The sequence below is a fragment of the Oryzias latipes genome, chromosome 19 (genome assembly GCF_002234675.1).
Source record: "Oryzias latipes chromosome 19, ASM223467v1".
NCBI lineage: Eukaryota > Metazoa > Chordata > Actinopteri > Beloniformes > Adrianichthyidae > Oryzias > Oryzias latipes.
Genome location: NC_019877.2, coordinates 20,989,325 through 21,010,421, shown reverse-complemented (window position 1 = coordinate 21,010,421; position 21,097 = coordinate 20,989,325). Strand labels below are relative to the sequence as shown.

The 21,097-nt window shown below is 44.7% G+C and overlaps 1 protein-coding gene across 3 annotated transcripts in view; it reads left to right on the top strand.

Moving 5' to 3' along the window:
• The window catches only part of LOC101168994 (myosin-16), a 59,563-nt gene extending 38,769 nt beyond the window's left edge, over window positions 1-20,794 (top strand). For 2 of the 3 annotated variants that reach the window (XM_011488463.3, XM_020712018.2), the window contains exons 7-23: window positions 5,127-5,183; window positions 8,991-9,077; window positions 9,546-9,791; window positions 9,868-9,985; window positions 10,897-11,024; window positions 11,122-11,318; window positions 11,391-11,523; window positions 11,594-11,810; window positions 13,440-13,576; window positions 13,650-13,753; window positions 17,105-17,297; window positions 17,370-17,573; window positions 17,644-17,769; window positions 17,836-18,006; window positions 18,083-18,283; window positions 18,357-18,503; window positions 19,498-20,794. In XM_011488463.3, coding sequence (XP_011486765.1) covers window positions 5,127-5,183; window positions 8,991-9,077; window positions 9,546-9,791; window positions 9,868-9,985; window positions 10,897-11,024; window positions 11,122-11,318; window positions 11,391-11,523; window positions 11,594-11,810; window positions 13,440-13,576; window positions 13,650-13,753; window positions 17,105-17,297; window positions 17,370-17,573; window positions 17,644-17,769; window positions 17,836-18,006; window positions 18,083-18,283; window positions 18,357-18,503; window positions 19,498-19,653 — 2,622 coding nt within the window. In that variant the 3' untranslated portion in view covers window positions 19,654-20,794. Of the gene's footprint in view, window positions 1-1,908; window positions 2,395-5,126; window positions 5,184-8,990; window positions 9,078-9,545; window positions 9,792-9,867; window positions 9,986-10,896; window positions 11,025-11,121; window positions 11,319-11,390; window positions 11,524-11,593; window positions 11,811-13,439; window positions 13,577-13,649; window positions 13,754-17,104; window positions 17,298-17,369; window positions 17,574-17,643; window positions 17,770-17,835; window positions 18,007-18,082; window positions 18,284-18,356; window positions 18,504-19,497 lie in introns of those variants that run through there. The other variant, XM_011488465.3, reaches the window with a different exon arrangement.
• Window positions 20,795-21,097: the final 303 nt, after the last annotated feature.

Genomic DNA, 21,097 nt, shown 5'->3' with positions numbered 1-21,097 from the left:
GAAAAAAAATCTCTTGTCTTTGACAAACTTCACTGCAAAGGTTCATAAATGCAAACAAAACCACAAAAAATATAAAACTTTCAGGTTTTTTTTTACCCCAAACAATCTTTTTTAGTTGTCAAGTGTTTTTGTTTGTTGTTCTACTAAAAATTTAATCTGCAAAAGCTCTACTGTGTGAAATGGTGAAACTGAGGTCATTGGACTCTACCATTTCACTGTGCCTCCTGAAACAACAGCTGCCTGGGGTTGTGCGGTGTATGGGGCACGGGTCAGCTCACTTTTTAGCCTGCTAAAACTGTTTAGGCAACAGGCACTAGCACCTCGCTAGTTAGCATAGCTGAGTTCTGCTCCGTCCTGACCTACATGAGAGAGCAGCCGCTACATTGGTGTCAGAAGTGGCATCTTACTGCTGTCAGAAAGACGCAATGATGGAGCAGATAGCTAGTGAGATAGAGCGACTTACCCTGGAGTACAGCTTGCTTCGGGAACGCCTGCGACAAGGCACAAGACAAAAAGCCTCGGTGCACCGTCAACCGGATGGTACCAGTGCTCCCCGCCCAACACATCAGGTGACTCAAGCAGGACCCCAAGAAACCTCAATGACTTTTCCAACCCCCCCTATTGCAGAGCCCAGGAGCACCATTACTCAAAACCCTGCAAAGCTACCAAGATTTTGTGGCCTGACTCCTCTTGAGCCTTTCCTTGCCCAAGTGAATTTAGCAGCCTTGCATGATGCAGCCCAACACAGCAAACCTGCACGAAAACATCGTCACCATTGGCGGCCACAGAAACACCAAAGAAGCCGTGGGGTTCAAATTGTTGCACCTGACCAGTCCCTAACTCCTGTTCCTTCCCCTGAAACAGTTGCAGTGATTAAAGATGTTGAGGATTGCAGCAATGGTCACCTCAGCGGGACACAGAAGGAGCAGCTTGGGTGCTTACTCCAAGAGTTTTGGGACATCTTTGCTGCTCATGAAGAGGACTGCACTAGAGCAGGTCTTGTCCAGCACCACATTGACACTGGTGAGGCTAATCCAATTGCCAATCTAATCACCCTCAGCGTCTGCCACTAGCGAAGCGCCAGGCGGCTGAAGAACTACTCAAAGACATGGCAGCTGATGGCATTTTTGAGCCCTCTGACAGCCCCTGGGCTGCACTAGGGGTCATGGTGTGCAAGAAAGGCGGAGGGCGCCGTCCATGTGTGGACTACAGTCGCCTCAATGCAGTGACTCGAAAAGACTTCTACCCCTTGCCCTGCATTGATGACGCACTGGATTATGTTACTGGTTCATGTTGGTTCAGCTCATTGGATTTACGCAGCGGGTACTGGCGTACTGGGTACTGGGTACTGGAGCTGGCGCCAGAGGCCAGGCCCAAAACAGCATTTACCATCGGCCAAGGACAATGGCAGTTTAAAGTAATGCCATTTGAGCTGTGTAACACCCCAACTACTTTTGAGGGGCTTATGGACAGGTCCTTAAAGACATCCCCCGCACACGCTGCGTAGTGTACCTGGATAACTTGCTGGTCCATGCCCAGAACTTCACAGAAGCGGTCTACAATCTGCGTGAAGTATTTGTAGCCATTCGCCAGGCTGGGCTATGACTAAACCCAGCCAAGTGCACCCTTTTAGTCCGCCAAACACAGTTCCTAGGTCATGTCATCAGCGAGAGTGGAGTGGCAACTGACCCTGCTAAGGTTGCCGCAGTGAGGGATTGGCCCACACCATCAAACACTTTAGAGCTAAAAGCTTTCTTGGCTTGGCGTCTTACTACCTCCGCTTCGTTAAGGATTTTGCCACCATTGCCAATCCCTTGCACCAGTTGACAGACAAAGGCAAACGTTTTGAATGGTCTGAGGGGTGCACAGCAGCCTTTCAGCGGCTAAAGTCTGCACTTGCTGATGCCCATGTAGTGGCCTATCCTGACCTTGGACAGCCGTTCACTTTGGACACTGATGCAAGCAGATCAAGCTCCAGATCAGAGCCTAGCCCCCTCACTTTTTAGAACTGCTGGACCAGTCAGGTATTGAATGTGCTGCAGAGGAGTGACCTGATTCATCTGGGTAGGGGTTTCAGGATGAGCCTCTGCAGGAACAGCAGCCATGAGCATTTTTGTTCTTCCAGAGTAAAGCAGGAGGGGCTGAAACACATTTCCTCCAAACTCTGCTCTAAAATCCAAACATAAAACTTAAAGTTGACTGCAGCTGAGTTTGCTTGAGGCTTCATGAAAGCAGAGACGTCAAAGGAGAGAGGGGCTGAGCATGTGTAAAGGGGTGGGGTCGCTGGTAAAGCTGTGAGCGTGTGCAGGAGTCAGTCAGTCAGGCTGCTGCTGCTGCTGCTGCTGCTGCCGCCTCAGCATGGCTGCTCTATCTGCAGACGTCCTCCGCTGGCATGTGAGTCCCTGTCTTTGTGTTGCATGTGAAGTTGTCATCAGGATGCATGTTTGCTCCGCCAGAGTTTGGCGTCCGATGGTGATGGTCCACAGCAGGAGTCGTGCGTGAGCTGCTGAGGTTGTTGGCTGTGGGTGACGCTCTGTGTCAGAGAAAAGTCCTGACGCTGATAGAAGCGGCTGTTGATCAGGAACATGACCTGACTTTGTGGGTTCTGTTGATCTGAACAGATTCTTTTCTTCATTTGGAGAACAGCAGGTCTCCAAGTAGGATGGATTGTTTTGATCACATGAGGAGATGGAGGAACGTTTTCAGTTGCTGAAGCCAGCAGTAGTGAATTGCAAAAAAAATGTTTTTAATGCACCACAGTGAGTCACATTGCCCAGATTAAATGCAAATTTCCCCAAAAATTCAAAAGGTGTAATTAGTTGTTATATACAGGTCCCCGGAAACGTGAAGTTGACTGTCATCCTTCCAATCCACACCTTTAAAGGATAGTTACAGTAAACAAAAATTTCCAAATTAATAAACTCATTGAATATGTAACAAAAGATTCAATTAGAGCAAATGTTAATATTCCCATAAGTACAGTGTCTCCAGCAGCATGGGTATCACACATGTCCAGTCTCTTATGTTACGCCTCTGGTGCTGCAAAAAGCTGTACTCGAAGTGGGGCGGGTGCACTGACCCGATTCCACTCCAGCTTAACCGCTTTTAGGAGGGACACAATTAAGGTTGCAGATATGTCAGGTTAACCATCTGCCAATCAAAAACTAAGCCCCTTAAGCTCAAATACAAACTGGTATAAACCCCCACCCCCACAGTCAGAGTTGTTGTGATGTGAAAGTGAAGTGTTATGCATCAGGAAAATCCTCGAAATCAGTTTGTAGGAACACTTTTTTAATTAAAAAATAACTTAGTTTTATGGAAGTGAATAAAACTTTTACAACCTGCCTCTAGTGGTTTTTGGTGGAACTGCAGCCGAACTGATCAAAGTTCAGTTTCAGTTGACACGTCCTCAACTGAGTTGTATCTCAGATTAAAATAAATATTCTTACATTGAGGACTAACTAAAGAGCAGAATTTTGCTTTACCCCCCCCCCCCCCCCCCCCCCACACACACACACAAAATGTGCTCTAAAAGAAAATGGGTAAATAGATTTGATGAATTTGATGATTTTACCATGTTGAAAAGTAGAAAACAGTTTAGTTAAGAACCTGTGATATTTTGAACAAACACTCTAAATTTTGCACAGTTTTTATTGTATCCTAGCAAATATTAAATCTTTCATTTTTTATACCATCAGACCTGGTTAGGGTCCAAAAGGCTGCTAAATATTTTCCCCCAGCTGCCTTTGAGTTACAGCCCGGACAAGCCCCCAGTCCATAAAGGCAATAATGAAGTATTGTTTAGAATTCAACTTAAATTTCTTAATGTGCAGAAAAGTCTTTTGGTTGAATCAAAGGTTTTGATTTAAGCTGGTTTGACTGCTTTAAAGAATATCAACAGATTCTTTCAACATGAACATTTATGCTTTACCTTCTGACCCCTCTGTTTATGTCTGCTTGAGCAAGGCGCGTTTGCAATCTCTGTTTATCCACAGGAGATACCAATGAACCTTTCAAGCCGACGAGGATTTTAAACTTAGCAGAAATATGCTACTTCATGACTTTAGTCTGTAGTCTAGAACTTGAAGTAACTTTGGTTATTAAAAACTGAAAAACAATGTATTTTAGCAGTTTTTTCCTGCTGTAAAACTACAAAGAGCACCTATAAAAGTTCAAACTTCCGTTTATGAGATCATTCATTATTTTTTTAAGGCTGTCTTTTATCTTGTAGTGCAGGTGAACAATCTGAATAGCAGCGCTTTCATAAGCCGCATCATTGGCCAAACTATGCAAAAAGCTGCGACTTAGACACCATGAAATAGAATATGTGGATCCAGTCGTCTAAAGTGGATGCATCAGAATGGAGCAGAGCAGGAAGCTTGGGGCCCGCTGATCCTTGCTAACAACTACACTCTTTTATACACAGCATTTTTTTGTTTGCATCTGATTCACAACAATTTGAATAAAGAAATCCAAGTTTAAGCTTATTTCTTTCTGTGTCCTCCATTATCAGACAAATGCAGCAGAACATGTAAAAAACACAAAAAATGCCATTTTTATTGTCGTGGGTCGTTACGTTGCTATAATTAAGTTACAAATGAGCTTCAGAGGCTTAAAAGTCAGTTTTGCATTTAGGTGCAATAGAAGTAAAATGTTCTAAAGGTTTGGTGTTCCACACCATAAAAAAGGGTGAAAAAAGCAAAAATGTGAGAACGTCAGAATAAGTCTTAAAGCCCTTTAGAATGTAAATATGTGACTTGAAAAGATGGCAGGCGGATTCAAAACAATTCAGAAAACTGTTTTTCGGGATGACACTGGAGGATCTGAACAGCTAAACAACATGGCAGGACTTCTTGACTGACACTAAGAAGACCGGGGCTTCTTTTGTTCAGGGGTGTACAAAACGCGACTGAAGCTGTACGACGTTCCTCCCAGAAAACTGGAAATTGAGTCCAGAAATTTTCAAATGTCCCCAAAATTAAATGAAACGGTCCAACCTGCACACATCTGCCCTGAAACTACGTGTGTGTTTGTCCTTCGTCACACTGATGAAGATGAATTCCTCTGAGGAGCCTCAGTGGAGCAGAAGCTGCTCTGCTCTCAGAACCGTTTCCACGTGTCTTCAGGTTCGCATGGAGGAGCTGGAGGAAGAGCTGGAAACCGAGCGTGCCATGAGAGCCAAGGTACAGAACAAACGCACAACTACAAACCATGCCCTCACAAATGACAACCCCCCCCCCCACCACAGGATAAAAAACAGATGAGCCTGAAACCCGTCCGTCTGCTCAAAGCTCCATGTCAGCCCGGATCTGTCCAGCAGTCTGAGGCCTGTAGAAAAATTCAAATATATGGACATATTGGCAAGCTGGGGGGGGGTGTCATTGTTCATACCCCCCCTCTTGTCAACACAAACTATCTGCACCTGTGATAATAGAGTGCAGAGGGACAAACCTACTGTTTTTGATTAACTTACAGGGTGATCCCTGAGGCGCAAAGGGGAGCTCCTCGTCCTGCTCTACTCAGTTATTTTTCCCTGATCAGTCCCTCTCTCACACACACATGTGTGCACGCACTGACACATGTGCACGCACGCACGCACGTGCACACACTCCAGCCGCTAGTGCTCTTTGTGATGCTCAGCCTTTGCAGAGGCGCGTGTCTGCTCGATACCATCAGCCGGGACGAGTCCTCTAGGTGGTTGTTTGTTCAAAGACGCTCCTCAAGCAGGAGTGTGTTCCAGCCTGCAGAGCCGCCTCCGATGGCATACCTGCCCCCCCCTTCCCCGCTGCAGGAGCGGAGGATGCATATCGTCGAACAGAGGGACGGCCAGCCTGAGGGGGAGTTTCTCCTCTCCCCTCTCTGGGTGGCTTTCCTAATGCTGGGACCCCCGTCAGCATGCAGAGCTGCAGAGGAGGGGGGGGGGGGGCAGGCAGGCAGGGACTCGCAGACCTTTATCTGCAGCTGTGCGCAGACAGCGTGCCTCTGCAGACAGGCCTGCCTTTGTTAGCTCTGCTTCTTGGGTCACACGGAGGCAGATAGCATCAGCCGAGACGGTGACAGACAGCAGGGACCCCCCCCCCCCCCATCCCCTCCCTTTCTGCTGGAATGTGAGCAGCTTTGAGAACCCCAGTGAACATCCTCGGGTTCCTCATTGTGAAATATGCTCAATGCTCAGCTGGGCAGGTTTGGAAATGAAAATGGGTTTAATTTGGCCCAACCAAGCACTGAGTTAGAAGATGGGGGGGGGGGGGGGGGTGTAACACCGGAGTCACTAATGAAGTGGTAATAGTTTATTTTAGAGTTTTCTCTTGCTGTGCCTTAGTTGCATCACTCGGGGAAGTGGGGGGATTCTCCACATCAGGGGTCTGTAACCTGAGGCTCCGGAGCCACATGTGGATCCTTTATACCATGTGGATCTCTGACTGAAGAAAAATAAATTAATAGGGATTTTAATAAATAAACTCTGATTTAATTTAGATTAGTAAAGTTCATATATTTATAATCAATACGTCATAAACACTGATCAGCGTACCTTCTTAACGCTCGCTTACCAGTGACGGATTGCGTCACGCCTCCACCGGACCAAAGCAGCAGCAAAAAGTGTTGAGCCTGACATCGACATAGACGTTCAGATCGCTCAGCAGAAAAAAAAAAAGTTTGTATGAACCTTCCCGATAAGGATGGCAAAGCACAGGACTCCCGTTATTCTTTCTCTTGTTGCTTTGCCCCGCCCTCATAATTCCTAAACCAATGAGTGAAGCGGTTTTGTTTACAAGCTGTGGTATAGAAAGGGAAAGTCCGCTTGAGGGCAGTCTGAATGCAGACCAAACTCAAGGTTCAGACCAAATGAGGCGGACTGAGTCCGGACCAAATGGTTCTTCCAGTCTGAATGCATAAATGTTTTTACATCCCTGCTGCCACCAAGAGGTCGTGTTCGCTCTATGCTTCGCCCAGAATGCACAGATTTCAAATACTTAACATAACTTTGGTAAAAAAAATCAGATCTTTTCTGATTTGTAAGTTCATTTGGTTATTTTAAAGCACTTTATTTTTTAGATTACAAGTTGCTATGTCCTTCTTTTAGACCAATGCATTCATGTTTATGTTAAGGATAACAGCAGTAGCAAAAAGGATGACGGCTCACCAAAGAACACAAGAGCAAAGGCCATTTTTGTCGTGTACTTTTTAACATTTTTTGCAGGAGTAAACTAGCTGCACTGGGATGATCCTGTGTAGCACAGGACATCTTTTATTTTGAAAGGAAGCCATACGGGTTTTTAAAAAACAATTTCTCATTTGTTATTTTATCTTTATATTTCTGTTTTTAAGCCAGCCAAAAAGGAAATAATAATTCATTTTTATTATAAAAGTAGCAATGTAATTGACATCAAAGCACTATCAAATGTTCCTAATAGGTCAAATAAAAGTTTGTGTCTCCTTCTGGGTTTTGATCTGAGAAAGAGGCCCAAACGGCTCTTTTACTGGTAAAGGTTGTAGACCACTTCCTTACATCAACTGGTCCCCTTATTGCAGTGATTTCCCCAGAATAATTGGCACATCATCATTAAGCTTCAGGCCGTTCTTGGTTTTAGGCCATTTGTTTGCTCCAAAAACAAAAACATGGCAGAAATGCTGATAATTTGATGACAATTATGAAATAGGACACAACAGAAAACAGACTAAGAAGAGACCCAAACAGGGAGAAAATGTATCTTCTACATGACAATTTTGTTTTTTTCACACTATTACAAACCCATATATTTGTCACAGTTTTAATAATTGTACTCAAATAGGTGTTTGGATTTTATCAAACATACCTTTTACGTTTTTTCCAAAGTTTTTTTTTTAATATTTACTTGATTTTTACAGTTCTTAAGGTCAATCCAGATGGAGTCCAACTCCCACAGGAAACAAGTCTGACTTCCTGACCGTCTTAAAACTAAGCTCCTGCTCTGTTTGTGGAGGGATCAAATGGCTCCCAGCAGCGGATCATGTATCTCATGCTTCCCAAGCCAAGTCTCCATCACTATAAAACCCGAGGGACACGGTCAAACCATGACCATGCACCGGCGGATTCTGATTACTGCTTTTGTGGACGGAATTTCTCTAAGTTTATAATATGAATGTATATCTATACAAATATGTCTAAACCAAGTTCAAAATGGAATTGTATCGAGTGAATCAAAAGAATTAAAAAAATCGTAAATCTAAGTGATCCAGGTGAATCGAATCGTTTAAATTATTGGTGATACCCAAATCCTAGTTTCTAATGTGGCTAACGTGTAACGTGTTATAAACAAGTTCTCGAACTCCTCTGAATGCAGTTAATTCTGTTGACTGACAGACTTGTCTCTGACTCTTTTATCTCGTTTCATGCGCCTAATAGTTCAGTGCTCCTTATGGGACACAAGATTGAAAATAGAGCATTCATTGACCCTGCATCCATATAATCTGTTGAGCCTTATAGTGTGGAAAATACAGTACTTGCTGTATGAAACAATGCAGCAAAATGTGTTCATAAATATTTCTTTATGAGACAGTTACACCGTGTCAAAATGTGTGCATCAGATTAGAGACAGTGGGTGATTTTTTTGAACACTCATGTGACCATATTAAACAAAAACTGTTAAATGAGCCGTTGTATCATAAGTGATACTATCTACATCTCTTAAAACACGATATTGCATACTTTCTTTTTTTGGGGGGGGGGGGGGGGGTCATCAAAGTGGTTAAAAACCTTTCAATTAGAAAAAAAAATTCTGTCAAATCTTTGATGTTGTGGGCTTTACAGGGTTAATAAATAAAAGAGAAAGATTAACACCAAAAATATCTTCTGCACGCATAGAGAAAGTTGGACATGTGGCCCACACATGCAGAGATTCAGGGAAAATGATGGAACATCCCTAGTTGACGCTAAATCAGAGCCATACTTTGACCCATGAGGCAACATAAATGATCCTTACGGTTGTTTTCCTGCATCCGTTGAGCAGGTGGAGAAGCAAAGGGCGGATCTGAGCAGAGAGCTGGAGGATCTGTCCGACCGTCTGGAGGAGGCGGGAGGCGTCAGCGCTTCACAGGTTTATCACAACTCAAAGAGAACTTCTGAAACAAACTACATGTTAAACTGGAAGACTCACTCCCATAAAAATGACGTTTTTAGTGTTTTCAGCGTGTTCTTGTAGCATTTCATTTTTCAAATCCTTGTGAATCAGGAGTAGACAAAAAAATGCCACTGGAAAAAGATTATATTTGTGACGTAGAAAATACGCTGGGCGGGCCATAAGCTCCCTGCTCTATAGGGTCTTAGAAAAAGGGAGGGGGAAAAGGGGATGGGGTTGCTCCATACCAACAGTCCCACAAATCAGAGGCAAGTCTCTATTGTCCTAGAAAACAACACAGGTTTTTTTATCTTGGCTAAAAACCGTATAATCAGAATGAAAAGAGCACTAGGGGGTATGAAAATAGATCCGAAGATGATCGGAGTGGGCCTTTAAACAGAGCTGGGCCCAGCATACGTTACAGGAGAGCCTCTGTGTGACCCACAGAAGGAGGTGAACAAGAAGAGAGAGGCCGAGCTCCAGCGTCTGAGACGGGACCTGGAGGAGTCCTGTGTTCAGTCTGAAGCTGTGGCTGCGTCTTTGAGGAAGCGGCACGCCGAGGAGGTGGCAGAGCTCAGCGAGCAGTGTGAGGCCCTGCAGAGGACCAGAGCCAAGCTGGAGAAGGAGAAGCAGAACCTGAGGATGGAGGTCGACGACCTCACAGCATCATTGGAAAGCCTGCAGAAAGCGAAGGTCAGGACTTTTCTCTGACACCCCAACAGACCCCGGGCGCTGCATATTTTGAGACATGAATGTGTTGCTGCTGCAGATGTCGTCTGAGAGTCACGTAAAGAGGCTGGAGGAGCAGCTGACGGAAGCAAACAGGAGAGGAGATGACCTGCAGAGAACTCTGGCCGAGCTCAACGTGGCAAAGAGCAGACTGACAGGTGTTCTGATGCTTCACCTGCATTACTTATTCCTGAAAACACTCCTTCACCACAGTGGAAGGTGTCAAAGGTTGTTTATCTGATGCCCAGGGACAAAATCTGTGCAAAAACCTGAGACCAAAACAATGAAGGACACACAAACAGGAGAGGAACCTGCTAAATAGAGAGTCCTTGAAACTTTGTCTAGTTTAGTTTTTTCTTCGATGGCCTTGACTTGATTGAGCTGTGCTTTTTAAAGACCCACTTCAATGAAAATTGTGTTTTTGGTCTTTATAACATGTTCTTTTTCTGATGACGAAGGACCTAAAAAAGAAATTTTGCCTTAAAGTTAGATTTCAGAGTATTTCTTTATACAAATTGTTGTCATTTAGGAGTCGATAAAAAGATGCCATTGGAACAAGAGCTTATTTGTTCAGGTCGCTCACACAGCCACTACGTACATTTTGTGCACATTGCATGGCTGAAGATCGGTCACACGTGGAAGAAGTGAGAAAAGTTTGAGTTGTTTATGTGAAATTTTCACAGATGCATCAGGAATGAACCACCTAAAAACCGCGAAAGACGTTTGAATAAACCACGTGAATCAACGTAAACATGAACTGTGTGATTATTGCTCTGTTTACATGCAATTCATTAGTGATTTGTGCGTCAATTACATAATCTTAACGTGATATGTGCGCCGTATACGCGGTATAAACGTTATACATCAGTGGTACATACGTAAAACGGTCATGGAAATACACAAATTTGTGACGAATCTGACAAAAATCATGCACAATTGCGTAAGATTAACGTAATAATTGTGTGTGAGCATAAATACATAAAATTTGTGTAAACTGCATGAATCCGAACCACATTTTTTTCCAATTTTTAGTCTGCAGCCTCACTAACCCACACTGTTCGTCTGCCAGCTGATCACACAGAGGCCAGTCGACAGATGGAGGAGGCGGAGAGCAAAGTGAGCCAGCTGAGCCGCACCAAGATGCTGCTCCAGGCCCAAGTGGAGGAGCTGAAGAAGCAGCTGGAGGAGGAGCTGAAGGTCAGCGTCCCACACCGACAATAAAGGTTATGACGTGAAGTGGAGCGGCCTTGCCCTCCTGGAGTAAACGCATGTTGGCGTGTGCTGCTGGTCCCAGTCTAAGCAGGCTGTCAGCAGCACTTTGAGTTCAGTGCGGCAGGAGTTTGAGGGGCTGAAGGAGCAGCTGGAGGAGGAGCAAGAGAGCAAGCAGGAGATGCAGCGCCTCGTTTCCAAACTCAACAATGAGGTGACGCACTGGAGGACCAAGCATGAAGCGGATGTGATTCAGCATGCTGATGAGCTGGAAGACACCAGGTGGGGGTGTTGATGCTGCTCCGTTCACCTCCTTGAAAGTGAATAACATCTAAATGTCTTTGTGCATCACAGAAAGAAGCTGGCAGCCAGGCTTCAGGAGGCTGAGGAGGTTGTGGAGGCCACCCAAGCCAAATGCTCCTCACTGGAAAAAAACAAGCACAGGCTGCAGGGAGAGGTGGAGGAGCTGTGCATGGACCTGGACAAGGTAGACACTTTACAATTCAAAAGTACAGTTTGAACCGCTTGGTTTTCTGACAGCTTGTCAACCGTCTTAGGCCAACAGTTGCGGTCAGGCGTTGGATAAGAAGCAGCGCATCCTGGAGAAGCAGCTGGCAGACTGGAAGCAGAACTGTGAGGAGCTGGTGGTGGAGGTGGAAAGCTGCCAAAAGGAGAGCCGGCAGCATGCCAGCGAGCTCTTCAAGCTCAAGACCACTCAAGAGGAGCTCCTGGAGCAGCTCGAGGCTCTGCGCAGAGAAAACAAGGCTTACCAAGGTAGAGGCGGCACTTCCTGCCCCAAGCTGTTTGAAAATAACTGGACCCAGGAGAGTTCAGGAGGCAGCCACTAGAGCGGGGGTGTTAAATGTTTTCCAACCAAGGAGTCATTGAAGCTTTTTATTGGCACCTGATCCAGGTAATCAACAGCAAATAAGGCAGGACTTCTGGAGCCCGGTCCTTGAGGCCTGGGTTTGGACACCCCTGCTCTAGAGAGCTTCTTACAAAATCAAGGACGCCTCCATTACACCACGATCAAACCAACTAAGTTTCATGTTCCCAAAAGGAAATAAGTAAAAACCAGGACCGTAAGGTTGTAATGGTGCATTGAGGTCATAATCAGAAACAATCAGAACTCTTTACAAGTGCAGGATCATGTACTCAATGTCAGGACACAATTAAAGCGGGGGGGCTATACCCCCCACCGGCACTGACCGCCCCCCGCCCTCGCCGCCCTGTCTTGACTTGCCCTTGTCTAAACAGTTGAACGCGCCGCTTCCTCTCCTCCTCTGCCTCTGCCACCCTGCTAGAGCTGCATGTGAAAAATTCATTACAATTAAAAAAAAACAACTTTTTTTGGCCCTTGTGCTATCTTATGGGCTCCAGATGACCCCACCCTTACACTGACGTGTTCTCCCTACCATGACAAAGGTGGATAAAGGGGGAGAGTAGTTCATGTAATCCATGGACAAAAGTGAAGATCACAAATCATTGAAGAAAAAAGGTTCACTCTCTTGTGGGGTCCAGATGACCCCACTCCCAACGTTAATGAGCCTTGGAGGGACGTTAACATTGGGAGTGGGGTCTTCTGGACCCCACAAGACAGGTGTTGACTTGTTCAGCGCAATGTCTTGTGGGGTCCAGATGACCCCACTCCCATTGCTAAAGTCCCTTGTATAGCACATGGGCTAAAATGGCAGCTTTTCTGTTGGTTTTATCTCCATGGTAACCATTTTATGTTTGGTCGTCTGGGGGAGATGATCAAGACTATGTAATTTTAAAAAGAATTAAAAAAATGCATTTGGGAATTTCCTTGCCAACCTAGGTTTTTTTGTTAACCACGCCCACATTTCTAATATAATCATACTGTATGTTATATTGTTTCTTTTAGCTTGAGCTAACAATTCATGTATTAAATTTTCATAATATGTCCATAGAAATATGCAAGCAACAGGGGAATGCACATTTGTGAGCTGGTCACGCTAACGCTGTTTAAAATCTACAAACTTAAAAATAATTTCTTAAGACACCTTCTAATGACGGAGGAGGTAAAAGATCAAAGTCCTTAGGGGGAGTTTACATTTGTAAAAGGCTGCTAAAGGGGATTTTTGTGTGTGTGGAAAAAATGGTGGCCTCTTCCCTAGGTCAAAGTTCAAGGTCAAAACTTTGTAGATTGAAACCGCGACGCTCTGATGCTTTGCTCTGTTTCTGCTGTGTGTTTATGGTTTCAACACTAAGTGGTCATCATCAAAAACAAAGGCAATGTCAGTTTATTTTACTCACTGCTCTTTCACCCAGCCCCTCTCACATTATCCCACAGCTTTTAGTTTGTAGTCCAAAACATATGATGATTGACAGCTCATCAATGAACTGAAGTGCAGCTTTTTCTTCTTGTGACTGATGATGCAGAGGAGATAACTGACCTGACAGACCAGCTGTCTGATGGCGGGAAGAGCGTCCACGAGCTGCAGAAAGCAAGAAAGAAGATTGAGATGGAGAAGGAGGAGCTGCAGGCGTCACTGGAGGAGTTGGAGGCAGCGTTGGAGGTCCGTGTCTCAGAGAGGATCTCCCTTCAGGCCTGCAGGCTTCTTCTGACACCGTCTTCCTTCTGTCGTCCAGGCGGAGGAGACAAAGGTTCTGAGGCTGCAGCTGGAGTCGTCTCAGACTAAAGGAGAGCTGGAGCGCAGACTGCAGGAGAAGGAGGAGGAGATCGAGACCGCAAGGTTCTTTGTCTATTCTATCTGCTCATGTGGATGATGAATTTGGAGAATGGTTTCACTTTCAGATATTTTTCTCCCCTTCAAACTCCTGGATCTTCTCTTTATTCTCTGGAGGAGCAGCTCATTTGCCGACTGTCCATCCTGAGACTGCATCTGCTCCTCCTCTCCCTCCCTTCACCTTTACGGGTGAATCAGGGGCTCTGACTCTTCATCATTTAGGAATGAAGCTTCATCGGTTCACATCTGGATCAGGTGGAAGTTAGGCTTAGAAAAACAGCAGTGAGGCTCCGTTTGAGCCCCTCATGTGTTTGTCTGAAACCTCCACTCCCTTATTTGAACTTTTTAAGGGCGAATGACCTTGTTTGGAAAGCAGGTGTGAAAAAACATAAAGACCTACTTCTGCAAACAACAATGTATGAAAGGGAGTGAGTGTCATCTAAAGCAGTGGTTTCCAGCCTTTTTCAGCCCACGGATCAGTTTTACTTTAGACAATGTTTTCATGGACCAGCTTCTCCATATGTTGGCTTCCATTTTTTCTTGCTTTTGAGGGTAAAGTTTATCCTCATCCTCTGTAAAATATCTTAAACTTTATTTGTTCACTAGATTTCACGTATAGGATCCATTAAAATGGGATAGAGTTGCCTCTAACCCATAAATGTCAAAGTAAAAAGCTAAAAAATCAGACACCAACTTCAAGCTCATCAGACTTAGAAGGTGCGAAAAATAAATCACAAATACTGGTATTTTCTAAAAATAATCATAATAAATCCCCAACTTTATTAGCAGCATCCTCATAACATTAGACAGCTGGTTGCTGAAAATGTTGCATTATTTTTATGGTTTGTGGAAACAACTGCAGGAATAAATCTGTAATTGAACTAAAGAATTCTTTTTTTTGTACATTTCTTTTTTTTAATTTAAACCTCTTCTTCTGTTTCCTGCAGTGGGCTTGAAGTGCAAATTACATCCAAAAATTACAAAAACATGTTAAAGATCACAACAACAATCTAAAAAGGACAACAGACATAAAAAAAACAAACTAGAATACCTTTTAGAAATCAAACAACAAAAAATCAACATTCTGGATATCAACAGTAATTTCCAGAAATCAAAGGCTACGTTCACACTGCAGGCTGAAAAGACCCAATTCCGATTTTTTTTGCCCCTAAGCAACCCAATTCTGATCTTTTCATGACAGTCTGAATGACACAGATCCGATCTTTTCAATTGCGACCCAGGCCACTTGGGAATGCCGTCCTGAATCCGAAACGTATCCGATCTTTTCAATTGCGACCGCCGTCTGACCGGCCAGGCGGCTTGATTCCGAACCGTACGTCATTGATACGCAACAAACGTCATCATTTTGTGTTGAAGTAGGCGGGAACGAGAACGTAAACATTAACCATGGTGGACGATGCTGCTGAGATCAGTCAGTGGAAGGGAAGCGAGGTCACCGATTGTATTCATATTTGGGGTGATCGCTCTATTCAGGCCAAACTCCAGGGCTCTTATCGCAACTGAGCGGTTTTTGAAAACATTTCCAGCTAAATGGCCGAGCGTGGTGTTGAACCTTTCCCACGATAACTTTTTTTTCTCGCTCCCATTTCCGACCATGGTCAGAAGCGCGGGGGACCCAAGGCGGATCCCCTTCCTCCCTGTTCTGACCCTTAGATTCTCCAGGATTCTCCAGAGCGGGTTAATAAAGAATCAATAGCATTTATTCTGGGGGAAACCTTCTTCTATTACCGTTCTCCTTCCTCCGTAACACACAACATGAATGCGCGCCCCCACTGCCCCCCCCCCCCATTCTCCACCGCTGCGCGCGCTCTTCTCCTGTCTGTACGGTGCGCGCGGCCCAAACACATCCTCATTCTACTACAGTGGGTACAGATGAATTGCAAAAAGAGCTCCACTATTGACATCCATTGTTCACGTTGGCTCTGCAAACGAGTGACTTGGTTCAACGTTGAGTACTCTTCTGCGCATGCGGGTCAGTTTCGGGTCGTCTCACGGTCACACTGGAGATCACAAAAGTTCGGATTTACTTGGAAATGCGAACGGTCTTGCAAAAAATTCGGATTTTTTCAAAAAATCCGAATTGAGCATCAAGCCCTGCAGTGTGAAGGTAGCCTAAGAGGCCGGTTGAGGGAGGTGCTATCGGACATCACTGATTGGGTGATGACGTTTAATTTTGGGTGTCTGAATTTGATGGAATGTGTCGATCATAAAAGTTTTTTGATCAGAATGGAGCATATCCAGTATCACGTCATGCCAAATGACGTTTGGTAGGAATGATGGAGAAAAGTCATCATTTGGAGAGGGTTTTGGACCACAGATTTAAACGTTTTATGGGGGAACTGTGTCACCCCCCCTATAGGACCAGGATAATTGTAGTCCCCAAGTTTGATGTAACTCTGACATCACATTATAAGGTTCTTGTATATTAGAAAATCTCCTGCTTTTTCCCTCATCAATCTCAAGTTTTATTGCTGATATGATTAAATTAATCAAAAATTGTCAACTCAAACAGACTTAATGAACGGATTTCCGATAAAATGTTCTAAAGCAGGGGTGACAAACTCATTTTCACTGAGGGCCACATCAGCATAGTGTTTGTCCTCAAAGGGCCAGATATAACTTATACATGTAACTAAATGTAATGAAAAATAAAAGTACCTACTCCTTAATGTTAAATAACTAATAATTTTTTAAAATAACTTTGTAACCCTTGTTCTATCCTTTTGACCTCACCCTTACATTGATGTGTTCTCCCTACCATGACAAAGGTGGATAAAGGTGGAAAGATTTCATGTAATCCATGGACACCAGTGAAGATCACAAATCATTGAAGAAAAAAGGTTCAGAGCACTGTCTAGTGGGTCTAGATGACCCAACTCGCAATGTTAAAGTGCCTAGGACAGCACAAGGGTTAAAGTGACAATTACAGTTGCATAGAAAACACATGTTTGCTTGTTACTTTAGCATAAATCCTTTTAAATTTGATTCTGTCAGGTTAGGTTATATTGACACTGTTTTAGTCCTAATGTATAGTTGCCCAATCTGATATTTCAAGTCAAATTCCCCCTAGATATGAATAAATACACACCAATTTTTATTTTAAGAATGAAAAACTTTTATGCTCTTGCGGGCCGCATAAAATGACATGGAGGGCCACATTTGGCCCGCGGGCCTTGAGTTTGACACATGTGTTCTAAAGGGTGTTTTTCCTCTTTTATTCACACATGTTCCTGGGTACCCAGCATTGGTTTTCATGTGGTCTACTTCAGGAAATCTCTTCAAACTGATCTGCACAACATCACGGGGTAAATCTGCCTCCACCCCCTGTCCTCTCAGGAAAAGCCACCAGAGGGTGCTGGAGTCCCTACAGGCCACTCTGGATGTGGAGGTGAAGGGACGGGCGGAGGGCCTGAAGCTGAAGAAGAAGCTGGAGGCTGACCTGGTGGAGCTGGAGCTGCAGGTGGACCTGCTCACCAAAAGCAACGCCGAGCTCAGCAAAAGCCAGAAGAAGCTGCAGCAGCAGATGAAGGTTGGTTCAGAGCTTCAGGCTTCCCGCTGAGGGGGTCGGGGGCAGATTGAACAGCATCCTCCTCTGTTCCAGGAGCTTCAGGCTCAGCTGGAGGAGGAGGTGCACAGCCACGAGGTGAGCAGGGAGGAGCAGGCAGCTCTGGAGCGGCGCTGTGCTGTGCTGCTCGGTGATGGAGAGGGCTCCCGCACCGCCCTGGAGAACTCAGAGAGGGCCCGCAAGGCCCTGGAGGCGGAGCTGCAGGAGGCCGGCGAGAAGTCCAGTGATCTGAACAACCAGGTGGGCTGGAGTCAAAGTCGTCTCCGTCACACTGAAGCTAAACGCCGTGACAGACCTTCTCCTCCATCAGCTCCAGTTGGCTCTGAGTGGGAGGAGGAAGCTGGAGGTGGACCTCCAGACTCTGCAGCAGGAGCACGAGGAGCTGCAGGCGGAGCTGAGAGGAAGCGGGGAAAAGGCGAAGAAGGCCGGCGTTGAGGTAAAACGCAAAAAGGAAACAACGCTGTTTTGGATCAAGTTGGTTTGAAATGTTCTTCTCTGTCAGCTGGCACGAGTAGGAGAGGAGCTTCGTCTGGAACAGGAGCACGCGCTCCTTCTGGAGAGGGCCAAGAAAGGTCTGGAAGGCCAGATCAAAGACATGAGCGGGAGGCTGGAGGAGGCCGAGCAGATCGCTCTGAAGGGAGGGAAGAAGATCATCCAGAAGCTGGAGGCGAAGGTGCAGTTGCTAAAAGGAGGGATGGACTCAGCCCGTCTGCACACATGAGTGAGCATCCCTGTCATTCTGCACGCAGGTGAAGGACTTGGAGCAGGAGTTGGACTCGGAGCAGAAACGGCACGCTGAGACGGTGAAGACGCTGCGGAAAAACGAGCGCCGCCTGAAGGAGCTGCTGTTTCAGTCCGAGGAGGACCAGAAGAACCAGCAGCGGATGCAGGAGCTGGTGGAGCGGCTGCAGAACAAGATGAAGGCCTACAAGAGACAAGTGGAGGAAGCTGTGGGTTCGGCCACGCCCTGAACCTCCTTTGCTCCTCGCCGTCTGCTCACCGCCGTCTCCGCTGTCTCTGCAGGAGGAGCAGGCCAACGTGAACCTGGCCAAGTACAGGAAGACGGTCCACGAGCTGGACGACGCAGAGGAGCGGGCCGACATCGCAGAGTCAGCGCTCACCAAGATCAGGAGCAAGAACAGAAGCAGCTTCGGGAAAGGCCACTCCTCTGTAAGTCCTGGGTCAGAACTGCCATCTGGGTCGGCACCGCCAGATTGAATGCTCAAAACCCCACCCAAATTAGAACACACCTAGTACCCGGGGAAAAGGACTTTTTGACATAGTAAACGCCCCCCCCAGAAAAAACCCCATTACCCAGCACAAAAACAGAAGATGACATCACAGCCGCGGAAATCACTAAAAGATAAATGAAAGGGGACCCAATCTCTTATGAGGCTCAAAAATATTTCTAAATCCACTTACGGCACTAAAACACACGTCGGGTTTATTCAGAGGAAGGTTTGAAATTATTATGGGATGGCTTCAGGACGGAGCTTTAGTTGCAAAGCTGGAAATTTTCAAATTTTTGCTTACTACGGGAAAAGGAAACTTTTGCTCGGGTGACCTTTATGTAATTTCACTTATATGCTGCCAGTTTAAGTTTACAACTAGAACTGAAGTCTTATTGACCTTTGGCCTCAGAAAGATGCCACCATTATAAATAAAAATGAACAAGTCACCTTCAGTACTAGCTTCATAATAGCTTTAGAATTATTTAGTAATGTTAGAATTATTATTAGTATAATTATTTATCTATTACAAATTTACACTTTTGATCTATAACTTTGTAACTCCTCGAGCATCTTTGTGAAGCTACTTGGAGAAAAAAATGTACTTAGAAGGTGTCGCTGTAAAATCCTTTACAGAGAACTGACTCTGAGTTTTTAAAAATCATCAGCCTGAAGCTTGAAAGAACTAACTTTAACTTTAACAAAAAAAAAAAGTCTTTTGCTCCTTCTTAGTTCATAAAAACACACATTTTAATACAGTTTATCAAACTGTGAACACCTTCAAAACTATTTTGGTCTGATTTTCTTACGAAGATTACTCCAAAAATAGACTGTTTGGGCTTTAAAGGGTTAATCATTTGTCTTCCTGGACGCCGTCATGTTTTTTTGTTGTTCCTGTTTTATGAAGATGAAGGAGACGCCACGTTCTCTTACAGGGTTACAGCACGCCGTACCCCGGCCTGGCGCGCTCCCCCAGCTCTGTGGGCTCAGAGGGCCGAGGAGAGAAGATGCTGAACGACGAAGGCGAGTCGGTCAGCTCGCTCATCCCCGCATACCTGAACTCCCTGAAGAAGCTGATGATCGAGGATTGATGAAGACTCTGCAGCCATTTCTGCCACAGCTGGACCTTATTGCAGAAACTCCTCTGGTGTCTAAACTTAGCTTTAAACGCAGTTAACGCTTCATTTCCTCCTCACAGATTTGGACTCTAGAGTTTTTAGACAGGATAATGTTGAGATGTGGTTCTGCTGTTTATATATCTGGGAAACTTTCACCGAAAAACAAACTTTTATGCTGAAAATATCAATTTTATACAAAGAAAAGTGGTCAGATTTCGGCTTCATTCCTATTCAGAGGCCAGTTTCTGGTTTCACTTAGAAGCTTGTTGTCTTTCACAGCTGTTTCAAGAGGAAAACACAAGAGGACTCTTGATTCTGTTCGTTCTCTGGTTAGTATCTGAAAAAGAAGGTCGATGAGGGGAAGGAGGTGAACAAACTCATCTGTTCCTTCACTCACACTCTGGTTGGTTACTTACCGAAACACTACCTCAAATCAAAAATATATACCAGATGCTGGCAGTGCATTGTGGGAAAAAATGACCATAACCCGGTAAAGTCCATTACATCAAAGATTTGACAGAAGAATTAAACATTTTGGAGTTGCTGTATTTTTAAAACCCTTTGATGAAATCTACATAAACAAATTTGCATCATTTTTTTTTACGAGATATAGATCGTATAAATTATTGGGTGACAGTTTTTAGTTTTTTTCAGGGCAGAAAACATGGACCACGTTCTACACAACATGTTTTTAAGTTTGGACTCTCGCTAATTAACAGACTTTTTTTTACTGAGATAAATAAAATTCATACAAACTTCAGCGGAGAATTGCTGCTCCTGAAATATTTGTTTTCTAAATCATTTTGATCCATCGCTAAAGTCTACTGTGATTTTTGCATTTTCATGTTAAAGACTGTCTGGAGATGTGTGTTTAGGACACAGACATGTAAAGACTGCTTTTTGGAGACAATTATAGATGATTTGGAAATATTTTCACATGTGGTTCAGTTCAGTAAACTCCAGCCTGGAGCGACCTGAACCCAAACTCAACAGAAAAGGAAAATGAAACATCCAACCAAGCTCAGATGAATGTATTAAGATTCTTATAAGCCACTCTATTCAGGTTTATCTTCTATCTAATCTGCATTTTAGAATAAACTACTTCTGAACGTGACCAACAGATTTGAATCTCAGGACTGCCCAATCCTGGTCCTTAAGATCTACTCCCCGGTTTTCCAGATCTCCCTGGACTTCTTGCTGCTGCTCGCCTGCATCAGGTGTGTTCAGTCCCATCAGAGTGAGGAAACACTTGAGTCAGCCAATCAGCAGCGAGGTAGCGGGAGCTGATACAGAAGGGTTTTGATTGGCAGCTAAAGATAACCATCCTCATATGTGACTGGTTTGTCTGTAATCCATAGCCGCGGTTCCATGTGAAAAGTATCTTTGATCGGATCAGAATTGAACTGTGTACATGGGC